A 12,037-nucleotide genomic window follows, 5' to 3' on the forward strand; every position below is an offset into this window, starting at 1 on the left:
ACTCTGACCACGATGTGAGCCAAGCAGCCCACCAGACATTTCCTCTCCTGATGGTCAAATCTGTCCGAGCTATCATCCAAGCTTTAACATTTGTATTTTATGCATTTTTAATAGCCACAGACCTGTGACTGTTAGTAGGAGTGGTCCCTGCCTGCCGTATGTGAGAGGGGACAGGAAGCAGGAAGAATGTCTGCGGGATTATTATTCTGAAGGATACCCGAGAGGGAATGTTTGCTTTGTACAGTGGTTTTCTCTTACAGCACTGGATGGTTTGCGATTATTCAAGGAGGGTCAAGTGATGGGTTTTGAAACACTGCCTACCAAGCCTAGAACAAGGTTTGACAATTCACACAGAAGAAAGAACCCTGGATAATTGAGTGGGAAAATGACATTCAATGAGAGACTTAAGTAAGAGATAGCTCTAGTATAGTCTGACTGAAAAGAATTTTGACAAAGTCATAGCTTTTAATACTCAATTATCTTTTGTTATTAAAAAAAATCATCCGGTTATCCCCAAATTATGGGTCTGTTCAAAGAGCTGGTTATCATCTTCCAGAATGGGCCAAGGTTCATTTACCCCGTGAAAATCTTTTGGTTTGGGGCAGAAGGGATGGGGTGTGACTGAGAGTAAGCAGATCTGGGTTGAGTCTTGGCTTTTGTACTTATCAGCTGTGCAACTCAGGCAAGTTGTTGATGTCTCTGGGCCAGAGTTTCCGCAGTTCTGAAATCTGAGGCCAGCATGACATGTGACCAGGGATGGCAAAGCATTTCCTGCTACAGCTATGGAACGAGAGGCAGGGTTGAGTAGTGGAAAGGCACTATCATTCCTCTGCTATCTGGTGGATCAGGGCCATCCCTCAGCTACCCCCTCTTGTGACCACAGGGGACAGGACAACACCTGCCTGCAAGGGGTGCAGTGACTGCCCACGAGAGATGCTTAGCACAGTGCCTGGCCCACTGGAGGGAATCCCCAAAGGCAAGTGTCTTGACCCCCAACCCCTGCTCAGTCTTTGTTTTTGTTTTTAATTCTCTCTTGTTTTTGGCCACACCCCGCAACATGCGGGACCTTAGTTCCCCGACCAGGGATCGGACCCGTGCCCCCTGCAGTGGAAGCGTGCAGTCTCAACCACTGGACCGCCAGGAAGGTCCCCCTGCTCAGTCTTTGAACAAAGTCCAGAGGGATACTTGTCAGAGAACTTGAACACAAGGATTTAGATGTAGGTACTGGTAAAGCTAAGGACACGCCACCTGGCATTACCTGAGCCCCAACTGCAATAATTAAGGCATAAACGCATTTATATGACCTATTTGGAGAGCAAATAAAAATGGACCAAAAGGCTGGAAAAATACTCATCTATCTGAGAGAGATGACAGAATTACACACACTTGTTCTGGAGAAAAATGACAAGTGGCAGAAATGTAGCATAATGGGTTGACATGACAAGGGAAATTAGTCTGGACAGGGGTCAACTGAAAGTTTAAGAGGAATGATATTGTGATTTTCCCAAGGCCTGGCTGGGAAACCCAAGACATTCACACACACATACACATGCACAGTCATCTCAAAAGACCCAAATAACTGTCATCAAAGCTCCAGTTTATGGGCTTCTCTGTTAAATTAGTCTCCGTTAGTTCGTTTTCTGGAGTTTTCTTTTTCAGACATGACAAAAGATTTGAAATGTGACTGTGGTTAAAACTAAATACAGCTCCCACTCATCAGCAAAAAACGCATACAAACAACACCAAACACCACACACACAACCCAAACCAAACAATCCCACAACTTGTATTAATGTGTCTCTTACCTTTCTCATCATAGCCTAAGTCTTCAGTGTTTTAGTAACAAAGACTTGCAAAAAAAAAAAAAAAAAAATCTCCCCATGTTCACTACTGATAGTCAAACAGACAAATGTGAGAGTCCTGTGTGCTTAGCTTAGGGCGTAACTCAGAGACAATCGGAAAGAAGGGTCTTTAGGTCAAGCAAGCTCATCTGGAAGGCCCAGAATATACTGGCAAGAGGGACGGGTGCTGGGCTAAGGAACCGGAACAGGAGGCAGTAGGAAGAAGGAATGGGGGTGTTTATGGGGAAGGAATGCGTCTCGAGAATATGGTGAGGAATTGTCTGATATATGGGACGGGGGAAAGCAGCTCCAAGCCTCTGAGACTTCGGATTGGGAGTTTCCCAGGGAGGAGGGTTGCCAGGGGTGGGGGTGGGGTCCTTTTTCTTCTTGATGGGAAGCTAGGACAGAAGCCAGCAGGTGTGCCTGCGGCTGCAGGACCGAGACACAGACGTGAATGAGACCAAAGGCCCCCCGCTGTGGGCCGCCTAAGCCAGCGCCAAGGCAAGCCCAACCCTCTTACACTGCGCAGACCCTGAATTATCAAGGGCTCTAATTTCTGCTGCCCTGTCCTTCCTGTGACTCACAGGACCCTTGGAGTTAGACGATCTGTCCCATCTCTATGAATCTTTCCAGTGGTATGAGAGCCCAATCCCCCTGTTGTGCGACAGTGTTATGGGTTAGATTGTGTCCCCAAAAGGTACGTTGAAGTCCTGACCCCTAGTACCTCTGAGAGTGACCTTAACTGGAAATAGGGTCTTTGCAGATATAATCAAGTTAAGAAGAGGTCAATGAGGTGGGCCGCAATTCAATGCAACTGGTGTCCTTTAAGGAAGACAGAGACACACAGGGAGACAGAGGAATGTCAAGGATCAATGGGCACCACCAGGAGTTAGGAAGAGGCCACGAGGGATTCTGCCAGAATCTCAGAGAGTGCATAGCCCGGATGACACCCTGACTTTGGACTTTTGGCCTCCAGAACTGTGGGAGAACAAATGTCTGTTGTTTAAGCTGCCCAGTTGTGACACTGTTATGGCAGCCCCAGGAAATGAGCATACTGGGAGTCCTCTATCACATGATTCTAACTCTGTACCAAGAGACACGTGGGATGAAGGTATAGTTGGTATAGTTAATGACAGCAGATATTAGTTTTAATTCTCGAAAAAGAATAATGAATTTACAGGGCTCCTTTGTTATAGCAAGAGATGCCTTAAAACAAATCTATATTCAGAGACGGTGTGACTGACTTTCACTGGAATCGGGTCCAGGCACACCAAGGACCTGACCATCTCACTGCATATCCACACCCAGGAGTGACCCAGGGCATGGCTGTAACCTGGTAGGAATTCACAGTAACCAAGTGAGGAAATTACTTATCAGACCATTTCTGTAATAAATATCAGAAAAACCAAACAAAATAAAACGAAAAGAGATTTGTACTAGGGAAAAAAGAAAGAAAGAAAAAGTAAAAAGCACAATAGCCCACCTGAATTGAGTCCTGTGAAAATCCTGCTCACTTAGAACAAGCCTTTAACTTGCTCTGTTTCCGTATCAAGATCTATGTCATAGAAGCAGGGCCGAGTCGGCAGTCCTGGCATGGTGCTCATCTAGGGGAGAGAACAAAAGATTATATATTAGCCAGTGCTGCAAGGGGATCATGCCGGACAATGTACATCTAACGACATAAATTAACTATATAATTCAATTCGGCCTCATGTAACTCTGGGTTATATATACATGTATCTTTTAAAATTCACCATCTGCTATTCCAATCTTTGTTTAAGGAAATTAAATCCCTCCATGGTCCCACAGCATACCATAGCTCCAAAACAGTGATTTTCAAACTCTTTTTACTAAGTCAAATCTTAATGCTGAAGCCCAACAAGGACAAGCCCCTCTGGCTGAAGGGGACAGTGGGTGTGGAAGGAATGAATAATGAACAACCCCCAGGACACATTTCGGTAAAATCTTCAACTCTTGGAGCACAGTTTGAAAACTCCTATTCTCCAGATAGCTGGCCTACTTTACTAGCAGTAACTGTTGTTTATTGAGAACTTACTATGTGCTAGGCACTGTGTAAATGCTTTTTTTTGCATCGTCCCCCAAACTCAATGAGGTAGGTACTTTTATCGTTTCCATGTTACAAGGAAGGAAATGGAGGTTTAGAGGTGTTAAGTCATTTGCCCAAGGCCACACAGGTAATAAACAGCAAAATGGGAAATTGGACTCCATGTTTGTAATCTCAAATTACTCATATAACCACCATCAACACTGCTGCCTCCACCACCGTTTGGGCACTCTATACTCAGAATTTTACATAGATAGTAACTTGAGTTCCCCATCACCCTTAGAGGTGGGCACTCATTTTAGCCTCACTTTACTGATGAGGACAGAAGACATTTAGGCACAAAGGCATGGGCTCAAGGATACACAGCTGGTCAGTGGTGGAGACAGAATTAAAACCAGGCCTGTGCTTCTCACTGCTTTGCTGCACTGTGTCTAGATCGGTTTTGCACAAAACGCTTTGTCCACCTGCACCAGAGACCCCCGGTGACGAGCTGGGGAAGCTGGCCGGTTTCCCCTGGTGATGCTGACACACTAAACACGGGTCTAGAACCGGGAGTGTGAGGATTTTGGATGAGCTGCTCTTTATCGATTTTAGTATTCCCACTTCTCTCCAGGCTGGAAGTTCTCAACACCAAAGGAACCCAGATAAGGCCTGTCACAGATCTCCGGTCTCGCACTCTCAAGGTCCTTTTTTGTAGGGACAGGATTTCTCTGACGCCCACTCTTCCCCCCTATGATGCTGACAGACTCTCGCTACTCAGACTGGGGTCTGTGGACCAGGGGCATCGGTATCACCCAGGAGCTTGTGGGAAACTCAGGATCTCAGGGCCCACCTGCGGCCCGCTGAATCAGAATCTGCAATTTCAGCACATCCCCAGGAGATCTGTGTGCACGTCTCCATCTGAGAAGCCCCGGCTTAGTCAATATGGCCTAGGATGCCTCCCCCCACTCCCTTTAGCCCCGGGAAAGGGAGCTCCTGGGGAAGGGGGTGAGGTGCTGGGGAGGAAGGGGAGAGGAAAGCCCTTTCACCCCTGACCAAGTGCTGTTACTTCTTCCCGGCCCTAGCTCCAGGTTGAGGAGGAAACCCGTGCACCTGCGGCCTCATAACCACCTGGGCTATGAGAGTGTGAGTGAGGTAGGTCCACGTGGCCGGACACATAAACACTGTGATATACGGTGGCCAGCTCCTGTCTTGCTGATTGCACAGGATTGCCCTTTAGTATATTATGGGCTAAAAAGGCTTCTGAGGCCTGCCTGGAATACAGGCACCACCGATAGCATGTCTTCAGGAAAATGTGCTCTGGGTTTCGAGCAATGAACTACAAATAAAGTTCTGGCGCACAACCTGCTCGTAGGTGGGGATTTCCTGTACTTTAAAACTTTAGGTATGTGGATGGCTACCTCTCCTCCTGAGGTTTCTGTTCCTAGCAGGGGGGTAACATTTTTCTCTGGTTACTACAGCCGCTGCTCCTAGGAGACCCCAGAAAGAAACCCACGCTTAATGTTTTAGCACCGAAACATCAAACACAAAGGACGTTGGTGGGAACTGTTCATATTTTTTCCAGTTTCCTGGGCTACAAAACTCATACCAGTTACTCTACAACAATTTTCCTACCTAACTGCACTCTGACATGAGCATTTTCAGATGCCTTTATAATCTGTGTGGGGATATGGATTTGGAAAAAGGAACCAGCGTTTTGTAGTTTAAGGAACGAGTGACCGCATTCAGCCACAGCGAAGCTGCTCCGTCTCTAATTTAAAATAACTCTCTAGGTCGAAGGTACCTGGGTGAGGATGCTACCCAGACTTTGCTGCTGCTTCTGAGGCTGCAACACTATTCATTCCAGGGCAGAATTCAGTCTGAGGCAGATCATATCTAAATCCACACGAGGTGAGAAAACCCAGGAAGAACCCCGAGGGCAGTGCATTTGGGTTCATCTGAGCAAAGTTATAATGGAAGCTTCTATTGTGGATAACACAATTGCACTGCCTGCTTGTTTACAAGCTTTTTTTTAACAGACATGAAAATTCAGCTTTCCACCGTTCACTTTTAGCTGGTGCAAGACCAAGACCGACAAAGGCAGTGTGATTCGCACGCTTCCTGGAGCTGAACCACAGGCTGCAGTGACTCAGCGCATGCATCTTTGGGTCATTCTGATACTGTCACAAAACTGGGAGCTTTTCTAAGTAGCCAAAATATTATTCAATGCCAGGAAGTATGAAATGTCTTTCCTCTATTTTCAACTTACTTCTCTCAAATGGGAGGAAAAATAAGATCAATCAGAAGACTCCCATGTTCCCTTCCAGTGATGCAATCGTCACTTTCAAGAATCAAGAATCCCTACTTATTCGGGATGAGCAACAACTGACCAGGAAGCATGTGGAGTGTGCAGAGCTGGGGGACTCCCAGCCCTGGAGACAAAGCCAACTCCAGTCCATCTATGTTTAAAATAAAAGTCCTGCTGAGCAGACACAGTACGGAATTATGTTAACAAGACCTTACACATTCGCATCAGATTCTCTCCCAATAAAAAACACTGTTACCAAAGGACTGGAGCCCCCAGACAAGAGTCAGCAGAGCACTACAGGAAAGAAGAATTCGGACAGCCCTTGGGAGGTGACCTCTCTGGACCCACGCCTGGGGTCAGTGGTGATCTATGTTGACTTATTTGTGTGCCCTTGAAGAAGGCGTCCTGCTTAAAATAATGAGGCGCCACTAAATCGTACTCACTTGTCATGCTGCATTAATGGATTCTTTTACAAAGGCTGAAAAGCATGGGCTTTTTTGCCCTTCACGCCCCTAGTTTTAACTACAATGAATCTTCCAAATCTTTGATTTCGGGTTAAGCTTATTTTGGAGAAACGACGAGTTATAGGAATAGCCTTTATAAACGTTCATTAACACCAGCAAAGAGAAAACATTCATACACCTAAAACCTGTCATTCAGAAGTAAGAGTAAAACACTCTTAGAATGAGTAGGAAAATTACCTAAAAATCTGTTTCATAAAGTGATAGTATCATACTTACCACTTAACCAAAATATCGTTGTAGTTAATTTTGTTGTGTTTGTGAAATAATTTCTTTTCTGACTTCTCCTTAAATCTACTGCTTTTTCCTACTGGATAAATCATCCAGATCTGTTGTAATTCAGAAAAGAAATAAGCATTTGAACTCACTATTCCTTCAGTTCATGACCTGAAAGGGAATCCCTTCTATACATTTCTTTCCTCCACCAATATGGCCGAACACCCATCATCTTGTTCCAAAAATTTAAGAACAACCAAAAAAGGGACTTCCCTGGTGGCCCAGTGGTAAAGAATGCCCCTTCCAATGCAGGGGATGCTGGTTCGATCCCTGGTCAGGGAACTAAGATCCCATATGCCGTGGGGCAACTACGCTCGTGTGCCACACTACAGAGCCCACAAGCCCTGGAGCCTGCGTGCCGCAACTAGAGAGAGAAAACCCGCACACCACAACTAGAGAGAAGCCCGAGTGCTGCAAGGAAGAGCCCGTGCACCGCAACGAAGATCCTGCATACCGCAACTAAGACCCAACACAGCCAAAAAAAAAAGAACAACCAAAGAGACTACAATGGTTAACTACACGATGATGTAATTTAAATAAAAAGATTCTTTTTGATGAAATAATAACTCAAACATTTAAACTGTTGAGCAAAAGTATTTTCTGAATTATAAGTACAGTGCCTGGCAATATTAGGCCTGCAATAAATATCTTTTTAAACAGATGAGTAATACGGAGGATGATTAGAGAATTAGGAAACAAACAGAAAACTGCTCGAGGACTGGATTTTTTGTCTCTTCTCTTCTCCCTCTTCTTTGGACATGAGGGACAGAACTGTTTACATCTAATGGTCATTCAGATAATTAAACTAAGATGATGCAAGAGGAAAAATGGCCGGTATAAACATCAAGTGAAAGGAAAGAAGAGAAGTATTAAAAATCATGATAAGGCTTCCCTCGTGGCGCAGTGGTTGAGAGTCCGCCTGTCCATGCGGGGGACACGGGTTCGTGCCCCGGTCCGGGAAGGTCCCACATGCCGCGGAGCGGCTGGGCCCGTGAGCCACGGCCGCTGAGCCTGCGCGTCCGGGGCCTGTGCTCCGCAACGGGAGAGGCCACAACAGTGAGAGGCCCGCGTACCGCAAAAAAAAAAAAAAAAAAAAAAAATCATGATAATGAAAACAGTGCTGCTACCACTGGGATTCCACTTGCTTGACTTAGTGGTGATGGAGGCTCTGGGATTTCTTTCTGGGTCAGGTAACATTCACCGGCACGGCCCGTGACTGCCAGGGATGCTCTGGGTGCCTGGGGGCGTGTCCTATCAGAGTGCCTGTTATCTTTCCTGGTGGCCAGCGAGTGCCTGTTCCTGTGCAAAAGGACAGTAAGGCTTTATTCAACCCACAGTCCTTGGCTGAGCACTCACTATGGGGATACCAAGGTGACCAGGACCTGGTCCCTGCTTCCAAAGGGACGGACCATTAAGTAGATCATTTGAGTCGAGTCACTTTTTACTTTTTAGTTAAAAAAAAACTTTTTCATTCTTTGCTTTTCATATAAAAAGCATGAACATAATAAATTCTTAACGTCTGACTTTCGAAGATGGAAGTCAAGTTCAATCACTATAAAGACGACTATATCGTGCTCACATCTTGGACCAGTATTACAGAGCTCCGACTATTCCAATTTATTTCAATGGCGTTGAATAAAAGACTGAGCAAGTACAGTTATTTCTCTCTTCTTTTGTAAAGCAAACTATAACTCTTAGTGGTAAGAAGCCTGTTCCAAACTAACTTTTCCATTAGTTAGAAAAAGTTACTTTCAACAAAATACACTTTCAGAAAGAAAATACTTTCAACTGAGAAGTAATACATAATAGAAATAAAAAGCCAAGTCTTGCTCTCCTAATACTGTTTCCTGGAGGTGACCCCTGTAAACAATGTCTTGTGCAAACTCCCAAGAAATTTTCTATTCTTATATAAGCCATGTGACTATGTAACATGTATGTATGTAGTTACGTACAGAAACTGGAAAATTCCACACGTACAATTCTGAAATCTGATTCTCAGGGAGAGTAAAACTTAAAAGAGGCAACTGGGGTAATTTCTAAACAAAGGAATGTGGCCGGAGTGGGGAGACCCAGGAAGAGTTGTTGCCAACACATTCCACAGTTGACCCTTGAACCACGTGGGGTTAGGGGCACTGATACCCAGCAGGGTTGACAATCCAAGGATGATTTATAGTTGGCCCTTGGTAGCCGAGGTTTTAGATTGAAAAAAAATCTGTATAGAAGTGGACCCGCCCTGTTCTAACCCCTGTTCTTCAAGGATCAACTGTAAAGTCAATGCGCCCTGCCTTTTGGAAAATGAGAGATTAGGGAGAGTTCCTTAGAAGAAAAGAAAAATAAATGCGAGCAGGGCGTCTGACCTACTGGATGTTGACAAAGGAAACAAAGAAGTTCAGCACGTTTCATGCATCTCAAATATTACAGCGGACTAAGAGCTTTCAGTTCAAAGACCACTCGGCATTTGAGTGCATCTTTCCCCCACCAAATAATTTATTTTTCTTTTTTTGTTCTGATTTTAAGGACGGTATCCTTAGTCAGCTTTCAACTATGCTTGCCAGGAAAGCCCCATGCTGGCTTGCTCAGTAAGATGCTGTCCTTCCTGTTTCCGTGCCTGGAAGACCAGAGGTGGCATAATGCAGCCCCAGGGCTTCTCTCTATTGTCCTCTTGGTGTTGGCTTCATCCCCAGGCTTTCTTCTCTGTGTGGGCAGCTCCAGGCCACATCATAGCCACACCCTGTGATATCCAGTCCGAGAAAGAACGTCCTCTTCAGTGACTCATTTTTTTTCCCCCTGATTCCTTTCCTTTATTTACCAGTTTTCAAAACAATAGTTTGGTTCCCAGTGGTAGTACCTCTGGGACTCTGCTAAGTGCTTTCCATGCTCTGCATCTCATTTAATTCCAACAATTCCACAAGGTGCATGTTATTACAGTTTCATTATCCCCAATTTGCAGATTAGGAAAACAAGACGAGGAAGAGCATAATAACACAAATCGCATGGCTAACAGCTGGTTGAGCTGGAATTCAAAAGCAGACAGTGTGACCCCAAAGTCCTAGCTCTAACCACTGAACCCTACTGCCACTGCCTCCCTTACATCATGGCATTTAGTGTCGCTGCCCCTCGGTGGCAACATGTGTGCCACAACTGCACAAACAAATGTTATGAGCTGCCTCTGCAATGGGAATACACGTCCTATCAAACTACTGAGATTTCAGCTACAATATTTGTGTAAATAAATTTACATGAATTTGTAAAGCAAATACATTGACTTTACAATTTTAGTCTTGATTCCTTTTAAACTTTAATATTTATGCAAGAAAATGTTACACAGCTTACACCCGGGGTGGTATCTTTCCAAATTACATCTTAGTCACAGTAGTCAGCAGTGAGTAAATAATACCTTATGACTGTTAAACATTGCTACTGTTTATCAACCAATTGGTTCCTCTCTCACTTACTTTGTTCTTATTCATCCATCATATGCTTTGCTCTTATCCATTGCCAAAATGATAGATAAAGGTCATATCTACACAGGTATTACACTGTTCACATCTCACTCTTCCATTTCCATTGGGGAGCGGTGGAGATTCTTCCCCATCTCTCCTCATTTCACCATAAGGACCACAGCTGAGGCTGCCAACAGCCCTGTGAGACAGGTGAGGTGGGAGAGGTCTGCGTAGCCCCGCTGAGAGGTGTGGAAGTGGCCTCAAGACAGTTGTGTGACTTTCCCTGGACCAATTAGGAATGGGAACGTCGAGCACAAAGGCTGAAAGAGGTAACCAAAGTCTGACGGGCAGCAGTAACCCAGGTGGCTCTGAGAGGTGAGGGGAAGGGCCCCGTTCCTGTACTGCCTGTGGACCTGGGTAAGTTACATCACTGAGTCTTGGTTCTGTACCTGGAAATACACTATGAATATAAACAGATCTATGTTATAGGCTCTATTTCAAAATTAAAATGGGATAAAGTAAGAAAGGACCCTAGTTTAGTGTGTAATACACAATGGATACAATTGTTATTTTATTATGCAAGGTACAACTATAATTGTCTATATGCTGTTATTTATGCTAGAAACAGAAAAAGGAGACTTGAAAACAAATCTGAACTGTGAATAATTATTATGTTTCTTTTATAAGAAAAAAGGATTCATTAGTTTTGAGATTTCCCCCTAATTTTTCCTGCTCTATAAACAATTTAAAAGAGCCCCTTTTCTGTTGTTCCTACTAATGACAATCAAATCTGGTGCTACACCCAATAACCAAGACCTAAGTATCAAGTAATCAGGGGCCTCTGACTGATGACAAATGCTATTTTAAGAGAGAAACCTTCAGAAGTGTGATGAGCTAAAAACAAGTATGATTTTAAACTGAGTTCAGTCTTTAGGAAGAGGGGGTTACTCTTTCTGTGTAGGCCAGAGAAGATGCTGTGAAGAGCAGAAGCACAAATTCAATTCTTTACACACTGCTCCTCTCTGCTTGAACTTTTGCAGTGTTTCCTCTCCAGCCTTTCGATGGACAGGTGGCATGCCAGGAGAACCCCGCCAGCCTTGGCAAAACAAACCAATTCTATAACGTTTCATTGTTTGGAAACTCAATATCAAGCAATCAAATTCTGGTTTCTGAGAAGCTCATCTTCTGAAAATGAACTGTGATGTTCTGGGCGTGCGTTTTATCCCAAGGTCCTATTAGCAATTAAGTCATTATTCTGTAACTCCTGGAAGAGAGAAGATGAAGGGGAAGGGAAGAGAAGTAGGCGGGCGGGGTGGGGGGTCAGGAAAACTGCCTTTACTTAGCTGAGCTCGTCCTTTTCTCCACGGAGAAGCTTGTTAGGGAAGACACAGCCGCCCATGTAATTTAGCATTTCCCTTTTCTTGCCCCCGCCCCTCCTCCAGCCCCGGCAAAACTCCTCCCCAAAGATAATAAGCTGCTTCAGCAGCAGGAAAACAGAACAAGACAGAGGGAAACTGTATCCATTATTTTAATGTCCCCTTTATGGCTCTCTTGGGACAGAGGCAAAGGAGTGGTCTGGGGGAGCCTGGGACGGGGCGGGGGGG

The 12,037-nt window shown here is 44.7% G+C and overlaps 1 protein-coding gene across 1 annotated transcript in view; it reads right to left on the reverse strand.

Moving 5' to 3' along the window:
- Nucleotides 1–3,355: 3,355 nt before the first annotated feature.
- Nucleotides 3,356–12,037, reverse strand: part of MTHFD1L (methylenetetrahydrofolate dehydrogenase (NADP+ dependent) 1 like) — a 194,981-nt gene continuing 186,299 nt past the window's right edge. Inside the window, exon 28 of the mRNA XM_007458769.1 lies at nucleotides 3,356–3,445. Within this exon, the coding sequence (XP_007458831.1) occupies nucleotides 3,356–3,445 (90 nt within the window). The remainder of the gene's footprint in view (nucleotides 3,446–12,037) is intronic.

Source organism: Lipotes vexillifer, unplaced genomic scaffold, assembly GCF_000442215.2.
Source record: "Lipotes vexillifer unplaced genomic scaffold, Lipotes_vexillifer_v1.1 scaffold639, whole genome shotgun sequence".
Lineage (NCBI taxonomy): Eukaryota > Metazoa > Chordata > Mammalia > Artiodactyla > Lipotidae > Lipotes > Lipotes vexillifer.